Source organism: Micropterus salmoides, unplaced genomic scaffold (assembly GCF_014851395.1).
Source record: "Micropterus salmoides isolate LMB-PRFRI ecotype aquatic unplaced genomic scaffold, ASM1485139v1 Ms_hic_scaffold_21, whole genome shotgun sequence".
Classification (NCBI taxonomy): Eukaryota; Metazoa; Chordata; class Actinopteri; order Centrarchiformes; family Centrarchidae; genus Micropterus; species Micropterus salmoides.
This window is the reverse complement of record NW_024041262.1, coordinates 23038087-23063535: the sequence shown is the minus strand read 5'-3', so window position 1 is coordinate 23063535 and position 25449 is coordinate 23038087. Positions and strand designations below refer to the sequence as shown.

At 40.0% G+C, this 25449-nt stretch overlaps 2 protein-coding genes across 10 annotated transcripts in view; one reads left to right on the top strand and one right to left on the bottom strand.

The window, feature by feature from the left end:
• Positions 1-4323: 4323 nt before the first annotated feature.
• On the bottom strand, positions 4324-18249 carry ndel1a (nudE neurodevelopment protein 1-like 1a). 4 transcript variants are annotated; one of them, XM_038735125.1, is made up of 10 exons: positions 18130-18249; positions 16351-16447; positions 13743-13896; positions 10912-11060; positions 10335-10471; positions 9986-10159; positions 8858-8952; positions 8597-8733; positions 8357-8391; positions 4324-5438 (listed from the first exon to the last, which is right to left on the bottom strand). In XM_038735125.1, exons 2-10 carry the CDS (start codon positions 16434-16436, stop codon positions 5428-5430), a joined length of 978 nt encoding a protein of 325 aa, XP_038591053.1. In that variant the 5' UTR covers positions 16437-16447; positions 18130-18249; the 3' UTR covers positions 4324-5427. The 4 variants fall into 4 exon arrangements, with proteins under 4 accessions (XP_038591053.1, XP_038591051.1, XP_038591052.1 ...); XM_038735123.1 differs by lacking the exon at positions 8357-8391; XM_038735124.1 differs by lacking the exon at positions 8357-8391 and having other exon boundaries at positions 4324-5435.
• Positions 18250-21028: 2779 nt separating this feature from the next.
• The window catches only part of LOC119916161 (major histocompatibility complex class I-related gene protein-like), a 30983-nt gene continuing 26562 nt past the window's right edge, over positions 21029-25449 (top strand). For all 6 annotated transcript variants that reach the window (XM_038736069.1, XM_038736068.1, XM_038736067.1 and 3 more), the window contains exons 1-2: positions 21029-21176; positions 21389-21658. In XM_038736069.1, the coding sequence (XP_038591997.1) occupies positions 21128-21176; positions 21389-21658 (319 nt within the window). In that variant the 5' untranslated portion in view covers positions 21029-21127. The remainder of the gene's footprint in view (positions 21177-21388; positions 21659-25449) is intronic.

The window sequence follows — 25449 nt, the reverse complement described above, 5'->3', positions numbered from 1 at the left end:
AAACTTTCATTTGGAAAAGTGCATGCCATTAAAAGCGACACCTTCAAGATAAGACCTTGCAGATGCACCTTGATCCTCTACAGTGTGTGTGTGTGTGTGTGTGTGTGTGTGTCTGCCGTCTGCTGTCATCCCCCTTATTAAATAGGTTTTTTAATTAAATACAAACATACAGACATCATTCTGGAGCTACGTACAATGTGCATTATTGTACTTACCAATATCACTCCAAAAAATGAAGAGTGTATGTAAAACTACGCTCAGTTTCCAGTTTATTAGATTATTAAACCTCCAAAATGACCAAATATATGAATCAGTGCCTCTAAATCAGTTTCTATAAAAGCTGAACATTATAAACTTCATGACAGGATGATTTATTGCAGGACTATTGTTTCAGACCTCATTAGTTTTAGCTAATAAACTTAAAAAAATCAAGATAATTTCAAATTAAAACTATGGTAATTATAGATTTTAGAATAGATATGTTTAATTAATAGGGACTTTTAAAGAAAATGTCTGATTCTGGCTCGTATTTCGTATTAGGACTGCTTTTTTGTATGTGAAATGTGTCCAATAACTAGATTCTTCCTGGTATTGTGCTTGGATAAAGTTTGGGGACAGGTTTTCCTTTCAAAAATGGACAAAATGAACTTTCTGTGACTCAGCACCCACTCTCTTTTTGTTATGCAGGGTTGTCGATAAAAATTAGTAGTCTGCAAACCAAAGCCAAGACGATCCGGATGAAATCACTGGGGTTATTTTCTCTGACGGAGCCACATTAAACTGTCCATAAGCTGTGTAGGACTCCTCCTAACGAGTAAACTGATCTTCAGATGAATCATCGGCGCAGTGAGCCTTTAGTTGTAATATCTTTACAACAGAATGTCCAGTGTTATCACAAATAAAGTCATGCACATCTTTACAAAATTACGTTGATAAAAAGCAATCGTCAAATAAATGCATAACTGATTCTGGCTCTAAAATGTTCATATTAGGACTGCAACTATCAATTATTTTTATTATCAATTAGTCTGACTAGATCAACTTTGGACTTTAAAATGTCAGAAAATATTGAAAAATCACTTTTAACCGAGACAAAAATGACATAAAAATGCCCTGTTTGGGCCGACAAACAGTCCCAAACCGAAATACACTGCTCAAAAAAATAAAGGGAACACTAAAATAACACATCTTAGATCTGAATGAATGAAATAATCTCATTAAATACGCCTTTCTTTACATAGTTGAATGTGCTGACAACAAAATCAAACACAAATTATCAATGGAAATCACATTTATCAACCCATGGAGGTCTGGATTTGGAGTCACACTCAAAATCAAAGTGGAAAACCACACTACAGGCCAATCCAACTTTCATGTAACGTCCTTAAAACAAGTCAAAATGAGGCTCAGTAGTGTGTGTGGCCTCCACGTGCCTGTATGACCTCCCTACAACGCCTGGGCATGCTCCTGATGAGGTGGCGGATGGTCTCCTGAGGGATCTCCTCCCAGACCTGGACTAAAGCAGCCAACTCCTGGACAGTCTGTGGTGCAACGTGGCGTTGGTGGATGGAGCGAGACATGATGTCCCAGATGTGCTCAATTGGATTCAGGTCTGGGGAACGGGCGGGCCGGTCCATAGCATCAATGCCTTCCTCTTGCAGGAAATGCTGACACACTCCAGCCACATGAGGTCTAGCATTGTCTTGCATTAGGAGGAACCCAGGGCCGACCGCACCAGCATATGGTCTCACAAGGGGTCTGAGGATCTCATCTCGGTACCTAATGGCAGTCAGGCTACCTCTGGCAAGCACATGGAGGGCTGTGCGGCCCCCCAAAGAAATGCCACCCCACAACATTACTGACCCACCGCCAAACCGGTCATGCTGGAGGATGTTGCAGGCAGCAGAACGTTCTCCACGGCGTCTCCAGACTCTGTCACGTCTGTCACGTGCTCAGTGTGAACCTGCTGTCATCTGTGAAGAGCACAGGGCGCCAGTGGCGAATTTGCCAATTTTGGTGTTCTCTGGCAAATGCCAAACGTCCTGCACGGTGTTGGGCTGTAAGCACAACCCCCACCTGTGGACGTCGGGCCCTCATACCACCCTCGTGGAGTCTGTTTCTGACCGTTTGAGCAGACACATGCACATTTGTGGCCTGCTGGAGGTCATTTTGCAGGGCTCTGGCAGTGCTCCTCCTGCTCCTCCTGGCACAAAGTCGGAGGTAGCGGTCCTGCTGCTGGGTTGTTGCCCTCCTACGGCCTCCTTCACGTCTCCTGATGTACTGGCCTGTCTCCTGGTAGCGCCTCCATGCTCTGGACACTACGCTGACAGACAAACCTTCTTGCCACAGCTCGCATTGATGTGCCATCCTGGATGAGCTGCGCTACCTGAGCCACTTGTGTGGGTTGTAGACTCCGTCTCATGCTACCACTAGAGTGAAAGCACCGCCAGCGTTCAAAACTGGACAGTTTGATTTCGTGTGTGATTGACTTGGAGTTACATTGTGTTGTTTAAGTGTTCCCTTTATTTTTTGAGCAGTGTATATTATTTAAGGGGGAAGAAAGAGAAAAAATTTGGCATTTTTGCTTGAAAAGTTACCAAAACAAAATAGTTGCAGAATCACTTTCTATCGATCGCACATGCATATGTTATCAATGTTGTTCACTTTTGGAAAAAGTGGTATGACGGGGTGGATATGAGATATGTTAAAACCCTTCTCTAATTTGAAATACAGCATTCATAGTGAATTCTTCCAGTGCTGTCTAATTGTGAATTCCTCCGTCATTCATCGATATAATACTTCCTCCTCGGTGCAGGCACAGGTTTTTGGAGGACGTGGATGAGCTCAGGGCCCAGGAGCGAGCACGCAACGATGCCAAGAGGATGGAGATCATGGAGAGGAGGCAGAGGCAGATAGATGAGGCGGCAGAGAAGAAGAAAGGAGGGAGCAGTTGAACACCACAGCAGCTCTGAACAGTGTCTGACTCACTGTTGTGCCACACGAAATCTATAGACTATAATGTTGAGCACGTCTACAGATGTGGACAATATATCCTACTGTTGATACCAAACCACTTGTTTGAAAGTGACCTTGTTAAAGCAAGGCTTTTGAATAATTTCCCTCAGGCCTTGTTTCACTAATGGATTAATTTAAGTAATCCTTACATGTGAGTTTCAAGTAAATACAAGTGAAGATTTCTGTACCAGAGACGTATGTCGTGCAAGAAGCCAAACTGTGCAGCATCGATGGAGGTTTGTTAAAATTCCCACACATGAACAGGAAATGTAATTTAATATTTTGTGTCTGCCTTGAGATATGACAATTCATGATTAAATAACAAAAGTGAGAATTTTAAAAAAACTGCTTTTTTCTTGTTCATTTTTCCAGCAGGGGGCAGTGATGATAACACTGGGTGTTTTGAGCTCCTGAACTATGCATCATGCTTGCTTTACATGTTTTCTGACCAATTTTAAATGCCGGCTGTAGTGTTTTAGATTTTCACATGAGTTTTTCCTCTTTGGCTGGTTTCTAATTCATTACCATTATGATCACCACAAATTTGTGATATTGACCTATATAAATTAAACATTTACTTGACATATCACATGGCAGACATGTGAAACTTGCTATAGTTGTCTAATCCCTTACAGTAAGTAAGTAAAACATTTCTCTCTGATGTAGTAGCGTAGAAGTAACAATACTTAAGTAAAGTAGCTCAAGTACAGTTAAGTAAACGTATATTGTAAATATCTGGCAGTCTGACACAGGGTCAGTATTCATTCTCAAAACCTCAAACCATGATTAATTTCCTTTAGTAATGAAACACAATCAATCGCTCAGTCAAGTAACAACAAAAGAACAGTAATTTATAAAGAAAAAAAAATTTGCTGCTTCAACCTTAGCAAATTTGAGGATTTTCTGCTTTTCTATATTTAAATAATCAACACATGAATTGAAAATTGCAATTAATGGTCCTTTTCAACATCGAATAATCTGCTGATTATTTTCACCATAAAGCTTTTGCTCTGAGAAATGTCCAAAAACTGAGAAAAGGAAAAAAATATGTCAGAGCCAAATGTGATGTCTTCAAATTTGAAAGTCAAAAGATTCTCAGATATACAGCGATAAAACAGAGACAACCAGCAAATATTCAGCTTGAATCAGACAATGATATCACTAGAACGATTAATCAATTATCAAAATAGCTGCAGATTAGATTCAGCTAATCGATAAATTGACTTATCGTTGCTGCTCTAGCTGAAAATAACTGCCCTAATTTCCTCCACGGTACGAACTGATTGAAACACAGCAAATGTTAATAGATGGAGTATAATTACATATTTTATTAAAACGTGCTGTAAAAGAAAACTGAATTAAATTAAACCCAAAAACTAAAACAAAACAGGCAATATTGCACTTTGAAAATGAAAGAAAGTTAAGTTCACAAGAGGTCAAAGTGCTTGACTCACTCATCGTGTACAGTACTGAAAATGTGTTAAATCAAAAAAGCAAAACACTTCGACTACAGAATCCTGGTTAACTGGTGTGAACACTACGACAGCACCTCTTAAATGGCCGTCTATAAATAACGATCAATATGACCAATACTGTACACATCATGTCACATAGTTCAGAGGACAGATGGTGTGTTCGACTTACTACAGACACAAAGACTCCCCTGCCCTGTCTTAAAAACATCTTTGAAAACCAAATGCAAAAAAAAGCAAGGGTCACGAGATAACAGTTAAAAGCCAAAAACCACGTGAATCCTTCCAGAGATAGTATTTAAAACATCTGCCTGTGAGGCTCACATGTTGGACATTTTTAAACATCAACAATAATTGACAGAGACATTGGCCATGTGGCAAGCAATTATCCGGGACATCTGCACACCCATTAAAGTTATTTTTCATTCATGGTTTCAGCACTGGATGTGAGTGCACTTAACTGTCACATTAATTTAAGTTATTGCTAGTTAAAGTAGTGACATTAAAATGTCCAGCTAACGACATTTTAATTGCATAATATTTCCCTTTTTAGATTATTTGATGCACACATTGCACAAATCAGGGTGCAGAGTTCTTTGAGGAATCTTTAAATATGTCAAGAGTAGATGGGGCACCATCTTTGTACAAGCCAGCGAGCAAACAGCAGATACAGAAACACGTGAAATATACAGACAGGGACTCATAATTACAGCAGGAACGAAGCACAAGTGCCAGAACAACAGAGAGAGTGACAAGACGAGGTTTACAGTAGCCATTTGTGATCCCTCTTTGTCTGGAGCCTTCAGGACGGTTTGGGTTAGGTTTGAGATGGGGGGGTGGGGAGGGGGGTGTTAACGTCACACAGCAAGGGGCACTAAGCCTGTGGAGGAGGCAGCAGGAGGGGCGGTGATAGCTGTCAGGGTACCCGGTTTTAGTCCGTTCACGGTCCTGCTGCAAAAAACAAAAAAGAGTTGCATTAAACCAGAAAGGTCTGCAACCGAGCAGTGATGTACTCTACATTTATACACTAATTAACCCACTACTGGCCCCTGACATAAATTGTATTAGAAACAAGCCGATAAGTACGGAAGCCCATTTCTGCCACGAAAAGAACAAAACAGATGTATCATTTAAAAATGTATTCAAAATGGTATCTTATTGGATCTTTAATAAACAGAAATAAAAATAAAAAAAATACTCATGGTAAGTCAGAATTAAGAGATACTGTACGTTTTGTACTTTAAGGAAACATTATGAGATAAGTTTAAAAAAAAGAATTATGGCACAAAAACTGGAAATATGCTTCTGCAGACAGCATAAATGCTTCATATGCTTCTGTAAGTGAATGTTGATGATTTCGGACACGTTCTCGTGTGTGTTTCACTTTATCCTGTATGGATTGGGTGGTAAATGTTGTCCATTTAGTAGTGTCACATTTAGCAAACCACAATGTAAAAGAAAACGTAAAAGAACTCAGGAAACAGAAATCAATTTCACCCCAGTTGACAAATATAAAAGACAGAAATGTATGCTCCAAACTTTAAAAGGAAAAAAAGAGAATAGAAATTTGGGAGGTTTGCCTACAGTTACACTTTTCTGCATCTGAATAGAAGCATAATTCAAATTTTAGGCATAATGATGAAATAGTAAGTCAAGATGTTGGCATACTAACTATCTCATCATTTTTACTTAGCATGAATACTTTTATTTTTGTCCCTACTGATATGTTATTTTACAGGTCCTTTATTTTCCTGTTAATTCTCTGGAAATGTATGTAGGGTTAATTCGTAGGACATTTAATGGTCATTTGATAATAGAAAAATAGAAAAAGTGTGAATTTGGTATAGTTAGTCAGTACCCGCTCATTATATGTTTTTTATAAAGAATCAAGGATTATAAAACAGCTTGTGAACTTCCTGTGAGACAAGCAGTTTGTGTTATTAAGAAGTAAAACTGTGTAGTAAACAGTTTGGTTTACTTAGTGATCAATGACAAATTTTGACACATTAAAAAAGTTTCAAGCTGCTATTTTCAAGGTCAACAATGAATCGTTAAGCTCAACTAAAAGGGTTTAGTTAATCCTACAATTGGATGTAACTTAAATAACAAATGATTTTTTTCTTGGGTTGAATGCAACTTTGTTAGTTAATAAATTGTAAATAATTAATGAAGTAGGATTTTTTATATATCTATTTAATGGTTCTTAAAAAAAGAAAAAGAAAAAGAAAACTTAATTTTAATGATCAGGGGAATTACCAAATGACCTTGTTTTTTCTTTTCTTGGCAGAATTCGACTTCCATAGCTGCAGGATGGAAGCTGGAAATGTCAGATAAACTCCTCATCCTCCAGTTTGACAGAAGTATTTTCAGTCACTGTCAGTTCCTCTCTTCTGTAACACTGACACTCGAGGACACTGCAGTAACTAGACAGAGATGACCTGCTTTAAACTTTATGCATGTGTTGCTAAAAATGGAACTTGAATGCAGAAAGTGGGAAGGAAGTTGCAGAGTTGCTGACGGGCTGGTTAAACTGGTTTCTTTAGTGGGTAATAGTTGGGCTTTGATGATCGGTATTGTGGTTCAGGCCTGAGTCATGACTCTGGAAAGCACCATTCAGAAAAACTGAAAGTTTGCTGTTTACCTTATTTAAGCAGATTCTCAAGCTAGAGCTGATATGGTTTCCATATTTTCTATACCAGTCACCATGAGCTTCCGTACCGATATCAAAGCAATTTTTTATTCCTGATACCTAATTCATGAACTACGAAAAGATGTCAAACAGTTAAATATATAAGTGTTAAATAAAGAGCTTTGCTTCTCAGTCTAAAAGGTAGAAAAGTTCCTAAACTTGTCCTTTTCAATACTTGAGCCTCAGACTATGGACACATTTGGTCAGTTCTCAAAAAGTATCAAGGTTCAACACTCAGGCCTATTCTCAGCAGGGAATCGTTATGTTGTCTTCTATTACAGTAAGTAGGACAAGATGCTTTTGGCTGAAGGTGAACGGTGTACATAACAAACGCCCTGCTCTGAAATCAGAAGGACAATGTCCTTGTTGTGTACGCATCTCTATGTGCTGTCTCTTTAGTTCTAGCAGAAACACTGTCACACTGTTCTCACCACCGGCAACACAAGCAGATGGGAGTGATGCAGCAGAAAAACTGGACACAACAGCACTTTTGCTAATAAATATGACTAAAGGATTTTTCTTACTGTCAATAATATCCCATGGAAACTGCAAAACCAATAACGAATCAATCTGACTAACAAGTATTGTGTGTGTATCACAGCCTCATATCCCTACTTCCTCTGAGCCATAGAGCTCCATTGTTGTGCAAAGACTATTAAAAACACATCAGTGAGCCACAATGCTGCACTGGTGACATGTTTATTCATCACCATGAACACACACTGTAGTTTATTCTGACTCATACAACGTCCTACTGCCCCAAATACTCGCTAGAGCACCAAATGTGGATTAATCCTCAGCTGAAAATAGCCCCCAGTATAGTAGAGTTTGGTAAAAACTACAGTGACCAGCTGTTTTAGGAAAGTACTGAGCCTTTTTAAAATATCAAATAATATATTTGATATCTACAGTAGGAATGGATCGACTCGAGCTTCATCATAAACATAAAGGAGATCTATTCGGTCAGCTTAGAGTTAAAAAGGCAGTGGGAAAATTCCAGCAACATTACATTACTACCACCACCACTACCCTTAAATCATTAGTGGCCAGGAAATCATGTAGCCCACAGTCATGAGTTATTTCTATGTTATTTCTACATGAAAAAGAGGCTTGTTAACATCATCAGCAGCATGCATTTGCCCCAATACACTCCGATAACAGGCGGCGGAGCTGCGATTACCCAGAATCAATGCAGGGAATGTGACAATCTCTGTCCTGCTGGGAAAAAATGCACACAGGTCTCAGATACTCCTCCATTTATTCCCCTTAGTCATCCACTACATCAGACACAATACATATCATATACCATTATAACACACCTAAGGCATCCTCTGACAGGATTCTTGTCATTAATTATCCCTCACTTATTACTAAGAGATGGAAGATGTAGCAAAGGCAGGTGGGTTTTGATTTCACTCACGCTTTGTCAAAATATGATGTATGGAGTGATTGCGAGTAGTTTGCGTTGAGCACGTTGCTGTTGTCGAGAGCGAACGCCTTCCTGGCTCTCTGGTCCTTGGCAAAGTTCCTGCAAGCGGCAAGCTTCGACTCCAGAGCCTGTGCAGAGACATACACAGAAAGATGACGCTGCTCGGTGGAAAGACAGGGACTTTCTACATTAAGCTTGTGATGTAGTGAAAGAGAAAGGGAGACTTAGGAAAACTCAGAAGGAATGACTCACCCCTACTTTCCGGAGTAAATCACTGACGATGTTGAGGGCTGATATTCTGGCAGAGGGAGTCAGTGGGGAGTTGCTGCTATAGCCATTTGATAGCACTGTAAGGGGAGAGTAAAGAAGACGATGCAAAGATGTGTTTAATTACATTTAGAGGCTTAATTTTATTGTCTGAAATCACTCCCTCATGCACTCATTTTCTACTCCTTAGCCAACATTCAGTAGGTTACTCTATAGTGAGCAGTAAAATAATATTTTGAAATTGAATGCATGAACATTTTTTTTCCCCATTGTGGGCATCTTAGAGGAAACTATATAGTGCATATAATGTATACTCACACATTTCAAATAAATAGAAGCAACGCTTTGCACCAGATCAGCTACTAGTTACTTTTTATCTGCAGACATAAACTGCAGACGTAATAATTCTCTGTTAGTTCATCACTATCTCTAAATTCACACGCAGGCAGTAGTAATAGTAGTAATAATATTGTTCATAGCTGTTTTAAGAATGAAAAGCTTTAAATACATATGGTCTAAGACAATATGAAATACAGGGTGTCAAGATGTCCTGAGGAAGGCGGTGTGCCAATACCTGTTGGATACTGTACATTTTTAATAATGTTGCCCAAATATATCAGTTTCTTTTTTTAACCATCCACTTGTGTGCCTGAAACTGAATTATGATATATATATCATAATTGTATATAATGCATATTTTCCTCCTCTTTAATATTACTTTTCCCCCCCTCCTAGAGTACTGATGTTTAGGAGGTGCTGTGTTTTGTTCCAGGAGTCACGTACACTAAAATTAAAAGCAGTCTTCCCATTGTCAGACTAGACTCTTCGAGTGGGTCTGAAAAAGCTTATCTGAGTGACAAAGCAATTCTGAAAGGTTATATGATCATTTTGCAGTAAGGGCTTTATGGATAAAAAGATACCAGTGAGTATCACATCACACCACCTAACCCTATCATATAAAATACTATGACGTGTACCATAGTCACCACCGGTGTAAATCTCAAAGCAGTGATAGACTGACGTGTAAGAGTAAAAGAGGATGGCTGCCTATAAATCACTTGCATAATGAGTGTAAAATAAATGCCCTCTCAGGGGAAGAGAGGCTGCAGCTACCTGTTGGGTTGGCAAAGGTGTTGTCCAGATCTTTGCTCAGTGGGGTAGCAGGGAGAGAGAGAGAGGCCTGCACTGCAGTGTCCATCTTCACATTGTCCTGTGTGGGCGAACTTGGAGCGGACATCCTGGTTACATCTGACTGCCTCTCACGTACGGCCAGCTCCTGCCGCAAATCTACGGGAAAAAAACCCCCAAAAGATACGTTTTGTAGGTCTTCCCAGGATCAGCTTAAGACACAGAACAAAGAGATTCCTACAGATCTGTGGGAAAGCAGATATTTTAAATCTTGGAAGGGGAAGCGGGGAGGTGCAGCCAGTGACTGACAGCCGTGGCTCTAGTCAATAATCACCTCTGGCTTCATCCTTTAATCTTTGCACGGAAACCAGAAGAGACTCCTTCTCATCTAGCTCGCTCTCCAGGAAGGCATTCCTCTCGATGGCCTGGTTCAGACGCTGCTCGAAGTTCTCCAGAGACACGATGGTAGCTCTGAGAAAGAAGTAAAAACCAGGAGAAGCAGAAAATACTGAGATCGACATTTAATTAATTAAATATCCTCTAGGGCTGCCTTCTGTGTGTCCTACCTACGTATTAATCATTATTCAAGTATGAAAAGGGGTCAATATCTCAGGCTTGTACAACTGTAGCATTGATTTTAACCCGATTCAAGCCATTTGCTAATTATAACAAGAACTTAGGATTGCAAATTTTTAAATAGATTAAATAGGGATCACAAAGAAGGTGGTTTGATGGTGAAACACATATTTGCATCAGGTTAAAGTGTCACAATATTGTCTATTCTGTATTATGCTTGTAATAAAAAAATAAATCTTTAGTAGTAGAGCTTTAATCACACGCTAATCAGGAAAGAACTGACTAAATGATTTTAGAAAATTTTATCTTAGTGAGCATAAAGAGCCCAGACGGACCTTTTGGCTCTCTCCAAGTCATCATTGGACTGTTCGAGCTCTCTGACGTATTTGTGGAGCTGATCCTTGATGCTGCGTGTTTGGCCGAGGTCGTCCTCCAGCATGGAGATCTGCTTGTAGCTCTGAGAGTACTGCTTCTCCAGCTTGTCCTGAAGAGGACGAATGAAGAAGGGGCGAGACAGGACAGGATTGAAGACAGGCAGGACAAATTGAGCACATGTATTTAATCTAGGACACGCTGGGAAAGAGAGCTTCACATTAGGGCATGATTTAACAGCTCCCGACGCACACCACCTACATGTTATCATCCATTTTTCAATGCTCCCCTAACATTCCTCCTCTCTGCTGTTAGGCAGCGGATGTTAAGTGTGACCTATATATCCACCAGCTCCGAGACAATCAGCTCAATAAATACCGCAGGGCCTGTCTGTATGCCTGACCTATATCTGCTGTTACTGTGGCGTCTGAATCAACTGCAGCCAGCCACACGGAGGACAGCAAACCCTCTGTTTGCACCATGAGGCTAATTTCAGAACATGCTATTAAAGTGACAATGAAACATATAACACTTAGATATACATCAATCAGCCATATCATTATGATCACTGACTGCTGAAGTGAATAACACTGATTGTCTTGTTACCTGTCAGTGGGGGGGATATATCAGGCAGCAAGTGAACGTTCCTCAAAGTTGATGTTAGTGGTCCGATCCAAAAGATAAGCTACTGTAGGTCAAATTGCTGGTTCTGATAGAAAGGTGTCAGAACACACAGTTGGGTCCTGGCCTCGACGCGTCAGGGAGACCAGCAGGTGGTCATAATGTTATGGCTAATTTCTTACGGTGGCCTAGAGGTGCAAAACGCAAGCAACGTTGGACGAAACACAAAAACAAATCAGAATGCAGAAACACAAAACATTATTTTGTAACATAATGTTGTTTTCTGTAACGTTAAATGTTGTAAAATGTTGTTGTGTTTTCTTATTTGTTGATTTGTAAAATGTATTTTTTATCTATGAAACATTGTCATGTTTTCTGAAATGTTGTCTCTCCTGAAACGTTGGTGTGTTGTCTGTGATGCAGTGTTGTATGAAATGGTGTTTTCAGATTTATTGATCTGTTTTCTGTAATGCTGTTGTGTTGCTGTTGTGTTTTGCACCTGAAACCATCAACAATAAACCAAACCCTTCCTCTAAGTTATGAAACTGTCTCACTGAGCCAACAGTTTTGTATTAGTTTATTACCTTGGCACACACATCTCATCCCTGCTGGTGAATTGATTCACCCGGTTGGAAATATGGACACAGAAATGTGGCACCTGCCTTCTTGCTAATTATGGAGCGAGAATAAGAACGACAGACACAACCTGATGCATTATGAATGAGAGTCTGAGTCTTAATGTATACAGGAGACAACATATGTTGGTTGATAAGTGCTGAAATTAGACAACAGAGGTACCTCAGCACCTTCCTGAAATGAGTTTACCATTTAGATTACACATGGGCTCACAGACTGTGCCAGCTCAAGGACTATACTCCCCACTGAGGCCAGTAAACCTCATCATAACTGTCTGAGTTAGGCCTCCAACATGCACAGACCCACAAACCCATATAGGTCTGATCTCAATATTCCTGTGACCTCTTACATATAACCAGAAAGGCAAAGCTGCAGGCCCACAAGAGAAAATAAATAAGTACTGAGTTGCAGCTGTTACAATGTGACTTCACTTTCCTCCCAAGAGACTGCACTCACGGACGAGTGGTGATATAAGATGGCTACCAAAAAAAAAAAAGCATCAAATATTTATTAAACTGAGTGTACACGCTGTACTTGCCTGCTACAGAGTTTAATGTATCGTCAAGATTTGATAATAATGTTGATAAATCCACAATTCACAGCAGAGATCCTTAAATATGACACAACAGTTACAACAACTGTTTATTAAACCAACAAGGGGAAATTCAATGTTCTCCACAATAACACACATGTAACAGCACACGGAACAGTTGGGGGTTCAGGGACTTGCTCAAGGTCACCTTCGGCAGTGCCCAGCTCTCCAGCTACTACCGCAACTCTGGTCCAAGCTGGACTCGAACCGGCGACCCTTTGGTTCCCAGCCTAATCCTCACGGATTGAAGACAAAGTCTGGGTTTTTACCTCCACTGTAATACTTTGATCAGTGGTTTCCAACCTGGAGGGCCGGGATCCCCCAAAGAGTCAAAAGATAAATTTGAGGATAGGAAAATAATAAAAACATTTGCATTTTCGTTTTTAGTGAAATGCTGTAAAGTTTCTGTAGAGGACTCAAACTCTATTTAAATTAAGGCTGCAACTAATTTATTTATCTCTCAACTTATTAAATTAAAAACAGACACACACATAAACTAGCTCTCATGTAGAAAGTATTTACACCAAGCAACTGTCCAAGTGACAGAGCTAACGTCAGCTTGTTAATATGACCGGTTTAGATTGAAAAATAAAGTAGGTAATATGGTCAACAATTCTGATCCGTTTCATAACAATGTAAACTGGGAAGATTTTAAATTACATTTCACAAACATAACACAAAATTAAAAAACAATGCACCTAGCGTCGGTTACGGTAGCATAATTGGATCATTCATGAATACTACTCACTCTGAAACGCATATTTCCTGGGAAAAGAAAGCTCAGCCACATAAAACTTTTTCTGATAAACAGCAGATTTTCTTTACGTGGACACATGAACAACAAATTATGACGACATATTGTCCTTGTCAGCAATACCTGGCAACCTGAGATGATTAGATCATAGGTTTATTGATTCAGAGACAGATATTTCTATTATCTTTTACCTTGATTGTTTCGAGCTCATTCTTGAGTCTGTGGTTCTCAGTCTGCAGGTCCTTCATACGATGCTCAGTCTGGCCCAGCTGAGCTTCCAGCTCGGCCTCCAGCTCCCTGCTCCCCTCCTGAAACTCCAGCAGCTCCTCCTGAGCCTCCTGGCAGCTGTGGGGAAGACATGAGAGAATAAAGCATTAGACTACATGTCGAGACAGAAAGGAGGTCGGGATGCAAGCCTGTATGTTGGATGCATTCATCAACTGTTACTGTTACTTCCCCATGTTGCTTTTAAGTTTTATGTAAAGCACTTTGAATTGCCTTGTTGGTGAAATGTGCTATAAAAATAAACTTGTTGGTGCTGATAGATGGAAAGTCAGCAGATCAATGAAGTCATTAGGATTTAACATTTTTGGATGTGAATGCATGTATAACATTTTACAGCAATTCATCTTGTATTTTCCAAGAACAACAAAGACTGACCGACATTATCATCCAGACGTGGCTTAAATGTCTAACAAACATAACCTTTTAAGCTAAACAGAGAAATGCACATAGAAAACCAGATTGATATTTAATGCATTCAGTTTGACTGGTCTCAGGAGCCAGATGTCTGACATTAAGTTCAGACATGTGATCACTGAACAGCGTTATCGTGAAGTGGGGGTTATGTAAGTGTCTGTTGATGTGGCCATGGGTGAACACACTCGGGACGGACACACAGACTCAGCAGTCTATAAATGGCAAATGGCAATAACCATCACGTGAGCGAGAGTGCTGGAGGTGGCAAAAAGCCAGAAAATACATTTATAAATGCCAGCCCACTGTGCAAATACTCAGCATCACTTTGAACTGGTTCTACTTGGAAATGGTCGACTGCTGCCAATTTGTCGACTGGCGCTTCCCCTTCACAGTTATTATAACCCTTTATTCAAAATGCTCCAGCGCATCGGAACGAATGTATGAGGGGAATCCTCAGCATGGAGAAGAACATTTCATGATATGAAATTGTTTATTTCTGCTTATTTAACACACAGTTTGGTGTAAGTAAATGCACAAGGATTTTAAATCAGTTATTGTACTGCAGGTTTCTTCTAGTTTACAAAACTAAAGGAAAGGAAAAATCCTACGGAAACAAATAAAATCTAGGTTAAAGATTGTTAAATCTGCTGATGAAGATCACACCATCACCTTGAGGCAATATTTTTTGTCAACTGCTGTTTCCAAGGTCTAAAATGAGCTTTGAAACTCAATCTGGTTAAACCTACTGTAACAGTAGATGCCTAAATTGAACAAGACTGATTCTAATGTCCTCATTAGATTAAGAGAAGAAAACACTTATATCGCATACAGTACACCACACACACAAGTAGCTTTGACTTTGAAGGAAGATCATTGTCTATAGACTCTTACATAACTGGGTGTAGGCCTAAGCTTGTATCTTTTAGCACAGGGTGTTGAGATTTCAGTCAGCTCTTAATCAAGTGACGTGTTGTAAGATAAGATTTAATCCTCGGGAGCAGCTAATTCCAGTAGCCTTTAGATCATTAAAATGTTGAGTAATCACGACAGCAAACAAAAACTGCAGCTGTATTATTACATAAAGTCATTCAAAGACGTGAGGACAAAGAGATATGAGAGTCTTTTATGTTTAATGTGAAACATGAGCAGCAGGCTTTCACTGCCTGTCCCACATGAAGCTGTTCCAGAAGTGTCACTGGATATGCAAACACTGGCTTTTAATTGAAAGGGGAAGAATGGGTGACTGGAATCCAATGACAAGATAGCAGAGCAAACATTCCTGAGGCGATGTTGTGATCCTGCTGCGGGGAGCCTGTCGTTCCCACAGACACAAAGAGACTGAAGTGCTACCATCAGATCGTGTGATCTAGACTCTCACATTGATCCGTTAATACACTATATGTTCATACGTATGTGGACATCCAAACATCACACATGCATGTGATTCATGACCAATTCAGGCCCGGAGGTCAGGACTCTGTGCAGGCAGGTCCAGTTCAGTTCTTCCACAACAAGCTTGAACAATGCTTCAGTTTATAGCTATAGTATTCGGTACATGACCAGCAGAAAAAGCCATTTGTTGGTTGCTTCTGAGGTTGATTTTTGACATTTCTAGTAGCCCTATTGGATGGTTTTGGTGTCACGCACTCTAGTAATATGTCAGTCGCGACCCGGTTTGCTCTATGAGTCGGCTCTTTTAAGTGAACGATTTCGTGCAACCCCCACACCCTCCCCATGGAAAAGCTATCGATATAATAGAATTTTTCAATGTACTGCAGATCTCTTGCATATTTTTTTTCTTGTAACAAATAGGAATGCAGCTTACTAAATGAAGAGCAAGGGCTCTTGGAAAAAGAAACGGAGCCGTGATGATTGATGAGGTTTTGGTCAAAATTATTCAGTAAGATGGGAAAAAATATGGAAATTGGGGGTTGAAAATTGTGAATTATTCCTAGAGTTAAAGTATGAAGCTGGTCTTGTGGTCAACAAATTCTAAGAAAGGCCTTTAAGTAAATGCTACCAATGAGTTCAAAACAATGATGTCACGTAACGTAACCGAAGAACAGGAAAAAAGATTGTCCACATGAGCCAGTTACGTACCTTTTCTTGTACTTGAGTGAAAGAGCCTTCCAGAAGTCAATTTCCTCGTCTTTTGAGGAAAACTTTGGTATCATATCTGTTTCCATCGCAAACAAATCTGGAGAGGAAGAAATAAAGGAAACAAGGGAAAGTTTATTACACAGAGCGTTTCGGATCCATTCGAGTGTAGCAGATAAAACTCTCCTTCATTAGGTTGCACTTAAACACAGATTTCCTACAGTCTCTTCTATGTGCCTGAAATCTCTCTTAAAAACCTGCAGCTTGGTTAAAAATGCAGCACACTCAATCAACAGAGCAATGGCTGATGGGTTTTTATTTGAAGTATCTTTAACAGCACTTTATTCCCACTTGATCAGCACACATCCTAAAAGCAGATTTTAAAAAAGGAAACAGCTCCCAGAGATGATATTGTGGCCAGGAGCCTCATTCATCACACTGACTTATAATTAGAGTCAAAACTGGAATGAATCCCCTGAACACCAAACAGGTTGTGTGCAGGAGCAGATGCAGACACTACCAAAGCCTTAACGAGAAACTAAAAGCTGTTGTCATTTATTAGTTAAAACGCTCACTCCCTCTGACTTAAATTATAGAAAATCAGAGCCAACATGACAAAGCTCCAGAACAATGTTGGATAATATCTTTGCTCAGGACAATGCTCTTTTGTCTTGTTTTTGAAACGGTGTTGCTTTCACTTGCTTTCTATATTGTGTCCTCTGTTGACTTTAAGAGGAACTAAAGTTAGGGAAAGGGTAGTTGAACCTTTAAATCCAACATACAGTCAATGAACAGACAAGGTTTACTTCAACACTTCAGATAATATCATTGCACAGTGCCATTTCCTTCCATAGGATGTGAAAAGAAACTAGTTACAAAAGCTGTCAGACAAATATAGGGGCGTAAAATGTGCAATATTTGCCTCTGAGATGTGGTGAAGTAGAAGTATAATGCTGCATAAAATGGAAATACTCAAGTAAAGTACAGATTAATTGTACTTAGTTACCTTCCACCGCTGCCAAGGGATGAGTCAAACAGAAATCTTAATAACCATAAAGAGAGCTGGACTTCTCCTGTATGTTGCCCTATAAAAATGTGATTCTGTGATCCCCTGAATAATTCAGCTTCAAATTAAATATAACCAAGTCACCCACAGCCTAGAGGGAAACTCAGATGTTATTACAGTAGATGGAAAAACCACACAAGCCATTTTGACAGCATCATAAAGTACAGTACGCCTGGTATGCTTATTAAATTAAAAAACACAATTATATTGCCAGAAAGCCATTTTCCCCTTACTGTAAAGTGCATGAGAGTGATTTTGGTAGATGATTTAAGGAATTTATTCTATGATTTTAAAGTTGAATTAAATTAAGGAAGCTACTGGATATGTTTCTGAGACTAATGTCACAAGACTCCACTATAAAATCTCAGTATTAACACTTGGTGATAAGGAATATAATCCAAAGGAGAAATGACCCTGTTGAACACTGATCATATGGTAATCTAGCATTAGAAACTGCAGCGTCGATATATAAATAAATGCAATAAAATGCAATAGTCGGTATTGGATTATAACATAAAATAGGAATAGAAATGACTGAAAGGCAGAAAGGTGATGCTGAGCTCAGCTGTCAAAACTGGGTGTGCAAACACGCCGTGAAACGAACAGACGATCAGCCAAAACCCCAACGACAAGTTGGATCCAATATTTTAATTTAATGGGTTTTCCACCAAAGACACAATACAAGTTATTATATAATATATATGTGCATTTAGTACCTGAACATCGCCCGATATGTATTAGTCCATTCCTCTCGCTGGTGTCAGCTGCTAAGGCCGAGCGTCTCTGCTGTCTGCTGATCTCTGCTGGCTCCTCTCAGCAGGGCATTCAGGGGACAATACACCCTAAATATGAACGTTTTCACTGTAAGATGTGTGGCTCAGGTTTAATTTGACACCTTTATAATAGGTCGATTGTTAGGACTGCACGAATGACGAAAATATTTCACTGCACGTACAAATTTGTTAGTAAGTTTCTAAGTAAATCATTCAAATGTAAAATATCTAATACAAAATGTCCACAAATTCCGTTACTGATCAGTAGACAGGATCGGAAAAGTGACAAATATTCAAGTTGCATTCGGATTTCCAGCCTGAGGAAACACATTTCTTTATTTGTGGATGATTGCAGTAAAAATGTGTTAGAATATCACATTGAAAATTGAATTTTAGGGTGGATTTTTTCTGTTGCGTTCACGGGCTTTACTGCTGCACACAAACTGCGCAGATTACGCGGTTAATGTTAAATTAGCACCATCTGCTGGTCATCCTTTATTTTGATGATGTTGGGGACAGATTCACAAAAACAAACAAACCAAACAAAATTGGATCCACAATTCTTGAATGAAAACATCATGACTGAACTCAAATCTAAGCATGTTGTTGTTTAAAGCAACAATGTAATGTGTGAAGAGAATTAGAAAAGTTAGCCATGATTTTACTGAAATGTATTGCTTTATAAGTCAAACTTGTGAGATAAAAGAGGGGAAATAGGAGAACTTGGATTTCATGCACAGTTTAATTCTAAATTCTAACTTTCAAATTCAAAAATTATGATATAATAAGTCAAAGTTATCATATAGTAAGATTTAATTTTATAAATCTAATTTTATGATAAAAAGTTAAAGATTTTGGCTGGAGCCAATCCCAGCTGACATCGGGTAAAAGGCGGGGTACACCCTGGACAGGTCGCCAGTCCATCACAGGGTTATCTTATTTATTTCATAAATCATAGTAATACATTACGTATTTCTTGCAAATGTTACTCTGTTTAATTCTTCTATAAACTCAATCAAATTTTGTTTTTATAACCGTATAATTCTTCGACTATAAATTCTACTCGTCAAAAAGAGTGTCAAGAGAGTCTTGACCTGAGGAGTTGGCCCTTCTGTGTTGAGCCATGTGTTTGTGTCGTGGTTGTTTAGTCTCCCCAATATACAGGTGTGTGCATTCCTCACTGCATTGGACCGCATACACTAGATTGCTTTGCTTGCGTTTGGATGTGCGGCCTTTTAGGTGGACCAGTAACTGTCTGAGCATGTTCTTGGGTTTAAAAAACACAGGGATGTTGTCCTCCTGAGTTTCTCTGATACTCCAGACACGTATGAAATCACAAATGTTGTTGCTTTTAATCTTCTTTTCCTCCTCCCCTAGTAGTGTTGTTCTTTCCGGATCTTGTGGCCGTTTTCACAAAGGTCCATTTAGGATATCCACTGGCTGTAAGCTCCCCCTTCAGGTGTGATGTGTTCTGTGAAGGCTTGCACTTCATGGATTTTAATTTTGACCCATGTGATCCATAGACACGTACCAGTGGCTCTGTGCTGTTCCTCTGAAGGAGTTCAGGGCTTTGCTCTCCACTTCTAGGGGATACCTGTGAACCCATGGCACAGCCATGCTTCTGTCTGCAGAATCCTTTGTTGTACTGAAAATAGGTGGTGTTTAGACAGAGGTCCAGTAATTTACAGATCTGGTCAGGGCTGAGGCTAGTTCTGTCATTCGGGGTGTTGCCTTTTAGCAGTCGTGTCCTTATGGCTTCTACTGCCTCATGGTGGAGATGCATGTGAAAAAGGAAGTCATATCATATGACACAATGGTTTCATCTGGGTTCGGTTTCAGTCCCTGAACTTTGTTCACAAGTCAAAGTGCCAACCAAAGGGGCTAGGACAGTAGATATGTGTTTGGCAATGTAGGTGACCGAGTTGATGCTGCTGATAATGGGCCTGAGTAGGGCTCCTTCTTTGTGTTTTTGTGGGTAGTCCGTAAGGAATGGCTTCTCCTAGGAAACAAACGTCATATTGTTCACAGGTGATGATGTTTTCTTTCTGTAGCTGTTGTAGACACTCTAAGGCCTTTTCTTGTATTCACTATTGGGATCTTGCCTGAGGGTCTCATGTGTGTTTGTTCCCGTAGTAGTGTGTTTACCCTTGAATACTTTGCTTGCACATACATACATACTTTTTTTCTAAGTGGCGGTAAAATTTATTAACGTTATTATATATTATTAAAAGCAATATATTGACATTCCCAAAGTTATGGTCTTGACTGGTCTTGAGATAAAATCCAGAGTGCTCTATGTATGAAACCGAGACAGGACCATGTACAAATGCTGTCGAGTCCGAGACAAGACTGAGTCCATTAAAAAGTTGTCTTAAGACCGTTCTCGAGTATTACAACACTAGGTAATGAGGCTCCAGCAAATGGGACAAAGACAGGAAGCTGCAGACACTGCAAGAAACGATATTCTAATATGCTCTGCAGAAGGTGCAACCTTCGTCTCTGCTTTTCAAATGAAAGGAACACAAGTGAACACTGAACACTGGTTCTTTATCAAAGTTTTCATTCTCCGTTTTTTATTTCTAATAAATTTTAAGTCATAAAATATGCAAATATACCCTTAGTTGTTCTGTATATTTGTTGACAGCATGAGTGCAAATACAGAAATTTTGCTCCCAACGAGGTCCAACATTGCAGTGTAACTAAGTTTCCCTAAAAACGCAAAAAAAAATTGTTTAAAATAGTTCATTATCTGAATCAGATGTCTCCTACAACAACATCTGATGAGTGGAAATTGCTTTTTCTCATTTGTTTCTTTATTTGGGTTTTACAGGGTTAAGAGACTTGGGACGCAACTTCTGGCTTCTCTCAACCAGGAAATAACCCTGGAAAAGCAACTCTGATCTAGCTCAGTCTTATATCCACACATCTTTATCAAAACAAGATGAAAACATTATTTTTGTTGCTTCTGTTCTGTCACATTTCAACAGCAGGTAAGATCACATCTTAAATCTTTAAAGGTCTTTGCCTCACATTCTGCATTTTGCTCCAAGGACACGTACACATTAGTTTCACTTTTAACATAACTTGACAAACCTAATGTGTTTCAACTGAATCATACTGAATATATCAAATGTATAATGAGTGTGATGTATGATGTGTGTGTATATCTATTGTAAATAAATAAACTTTGTTTGTCCAACAGCAAAACACTCCTTTAACACCTTCTATACTGCATCTTCTGGAGTGGCAAACTTTCCAGAGTTTGTAGGAGTTGCAGTGGTTGACGGTATTGCGGCGGTTTCCTGCGACAGCAACAGCAAGAAAATTCAACCAAAACAGGAGTGGGGGAAACAAACGTTAGAAAACAATCCTCAGCAGTTGGAGCATTACACTTGGCAGTGTTTTGAGAGACTGCCGCACCACACTAAAATTGAATTATATGATTTAAAGCAGCGCCTCAACCAAAGTGAAGGTAAAGTACGGGAGACTGGGGATGGTTGTAACATTTTTGACATTTCTGTCTGTATCTTGGAGCTAGGAGCCAGTGAGTTTTAAATGTCATACAAGCTAGCCTAATTACATGTGTCTGCTATTAAATGGTCTAACTCTTAGGGCCCATGTCCACCAAAGCGTTTTTTTCTGACGCCAGCGCCTTTTTTCAATTCATTGCAATGGGAGCGCCGCGTTTTTCCGAGCTGGTAAAAACGCCAGGAGCATTACGAGGCTCTGAGTGTCTTTTCCACGCTGAGCATTTTTTTCCGGTCGCAGAAAGTTGAAAAATGTTCAACTTTGGGGAAAACGCTGCGCTCGTCACTGTCACTTTTACTCAGCTGTCCAATCACAATGCAGGAGGGGCGGGACAAACACCGCAAAGAGCACATCCGATCTTGAACGAAGAGATGTGCCTACTCGCGGAGGTGTGTCCTCGCTCACAAAATCTCATTAAACCACGTATGGACAGTCTGTGCTCTCATGTTTCAGCCTTCTCTTCATGCAGAGCAAGTGCCAGAGCAAGTAGGCCTACATACCTTGTGGTGACATTTTTACATTCAGTAAAATTAAGTAGCCTACCCTACTTGCCTCCACGGAAATTATGTACCATAGCAACGACAACGTCTCGAAAAAAAACACTGCACCTCCAAAACGCACCCTAGCGCTCCAAGCTAGGCGTTTTCAGAACAGCAGTTGGTGTTTTTTGCTGGCAAATAATGCTTTAGTGGACACTGGCCCTTATGCATGGTTTAGTCTTAAATGCAAGGAATAAAACCCGTGGGGATGCATGGGACTGGGTGGCTCTTGGCAGGTGGATGTGTGCTTGGTGGTATCTTATGGGCCCAGTGAGGCATTGACTCATCCTGCTTCGCCTCTAAACCAATAGTGATAGCCTTACAGGGCAAAGCCTATACAAAGTAGAGCAGTAGTTACGTATTGTAACTCCAAATTCTATGAATATAGGCAGAGCCCTCTAAAAGTTGTGGGTCTTGCTGGACCTGTGGTTCTCTGTGCTGAAGAAAAGGCATTATGGGAGCCAATGGCCAGGTCTCAAGGTCGTATATGTTACACAAGTGGCCTTTCCGAAACTGCTTGCTCCTCCCTCTCTCTACTTACTTCCACTCCGTTTGTGGGGTCCGCCACATCGAGTACCATCCAAAACGACTGAGGGCAGAGTGGTAGTGGGTTGTTAAACTCTCAAATGCAGATTGAGCACTGATGCTGGCTTGCTGAAGGTGTGTAACACCCTTTGCTGCATGGTGGGGGACCTTTCTTTCTATTTGAGTTACGTGTGACTTCGCCAGTTAACATGCAGGATTTTTAAATTCCGAAACTACACTAACATTTCATATCACCATTCACTGATAGACAACATTGTGTTTAATAAAAAGTGCTCTTGTCTGATAGACAATACAACTGTTGTTTTTATTGAATCTTATTCATCTTATACGAAAACTTTCAGGCAAAACAAAATAGCCTACATTAAATGACATAATAATAAAACATGACACAATGCGGAGACACAGGGGTGTCACGTAACAAGCAACAAAGGTATTAAAGAAAACTATTAGAGAGCCAGAAGTGCACTTAAACTTTGCCCCAAAATAAGGTTTAAAAAGCATTTTTCCCAACCGGTTATACTTCCACTACGCATGCATCACCACTTCCATGCATGCGCAACACAAGTAATACGGACCCTTACGTCAGTGGAACCACACGATTGGCTGAAATATGATTCCCGCTTTGGCTGTTTAAAGCAGATGATTGGTTTTGTAGTGGGAGGGGCAGGATAACCGCCATCCCATAGAGTATTTTTTTAAATAGATTTTATTAATCACAAACAGATGAACAATCAGTGAATAATAATATCACAAGAAATTGCTTGCACACTTGCACTCCAACTAGCACCAACTGTTGGATCTGTGTGCTCCATCAGCCGGTGTTCAGTCAGTGTCAGTTGGATGGAGTCTTTAGAGTTTGACATGTCTAGTCAGGTTGGGTTTGAGTCGTAGAAAGTTGGACCAATGTGCGCCGTTTTCCAACAAACCGCAACATTCTGAGAGTGATCCCTTGACAACTAGCCGTGGCGGAACGTCAAGGCGCATGATTTAGGCAAGCAAGTTTCTGGACCAAGGAATGTGAAGAACGCCTGAGGCCCCGATCAGACAGAACATGCTTTGCAGGTTCGAAAACATGAGGCGCACAGCAGTGTCTTTTTCGGTTGATTTTGGAAAGAACAGTGCGCTGCGTTTTTTTCCCCCCATGTTGCTAGGCAACTGCCGAATCAGCTGTCCTGTCAATCAAGGATTATAGCACCAGCGATCTGTAGGCTAATCTTTGGTTTGCTTGGTTTGCTCACAACTGTGTCTTTGGTCGCATTTAATAAAAATAGGCCTAACGGACAAGCGGAGGGCGCTTGCTCTGGCCTTGATTGAGGATGAGAAGCTTTTAAACATGCTGAAGACAGGGAAACGGAGATTGGTGTGGGTACATAAGACCCTCAGAAATAGGAGACACTGCGGGGAGTACCACCAGTTGGTGCAGGAGCTTCGCCTGGATGATGGTTGGTTCAAAGCTTATTTACAAACTGTTTGCTACTGCTGTTAACGTTAGTAGCCCACAGTTTAAATTAATGAAAGCAACTTACCCGACATCTCAATTGCCTCACTAACTTTCCTCCAGACCTTGTTGATATTATGGTAGTTGCGGTTTGCAAGGCAAGGCAAGTTTATTTGTATAGCACATTTCAGCAACAAGGTAATTCAAAGTGCTTTACATAAAACATAAAAGAGTTAAATGGAAAATAAAAACAGGCTGAGGGGTTGAGCAAATAATTGAGTTACAATTATTTTGAAAAGAGAATAAACAGAGAAGTACACTTAATCTACTCTCTCTAGCTAGTCTGTACTCGGGTCCACAGCAATCTTTGGGTCCACTGAAACTCCAAAAACCCTCGGACACTACAGAGAAACCAGGACATGTCTGTCCGCAGGCCACTTTGATCCAGTCTGGACCCACCTGTGCGTTTACAGGTGGACAGAGGTTCCCCTTCGAGGGAACTCGAACTGCGTCGGTTACGACACTATGGGAACGGCTCTAGGCGTAGCAGGTCTGAACGTGAATGAAATCACTCCAATCCTATTGGTTTGTTGCTAGAACGGTAAGGTGTGACGGAATAACCGGAGGAGTATAAAGCAAACCTGTACACATTCATCATTAGCTTTTTTCTATTCAGCAGGCGAATGCAGCTCTGAGATCCAATAATAATAAGACTGAAATTCTGCCACTGTCAGTGTTTAAATGGAAGTCATTGAAGACCTTAACAAGAGCCGTCTCAGTGCTGTGGTGTGGTCGAAAACCTGACTGGAAGACATCAGAACAGTTATTTAGTGCCAAGAAAGCACTAAGCTGTTGAAAAACAGCCTTTTCAAAGATTTTACTTAAAAATGGGAGATTTGATATGGGCCTATAATTGCTCATTAGTGAACTGTCTAGATAGCTTTTTTTTAAGAGTGGCTTAATGACTGCAGTTTTCAGGGCCTGTGGGAAAAAAACTGAGAGGAGAGACATGTTGACAATTAGTAGTAAATCTGAGGCCATGCATTTAGAAACATTTTTGAAAAAACCTGTTGGCAGAATATCAAGGCAGCATGAAGATGATTTCAGATGTTGTATTATGTCCTCCAGGTTTTTATGGTTAATAGAATCTAATTGTCTCATGCTATATTAATTGTTTTTAAGTGGACACAGGGACAAGACATATCCTGTTAC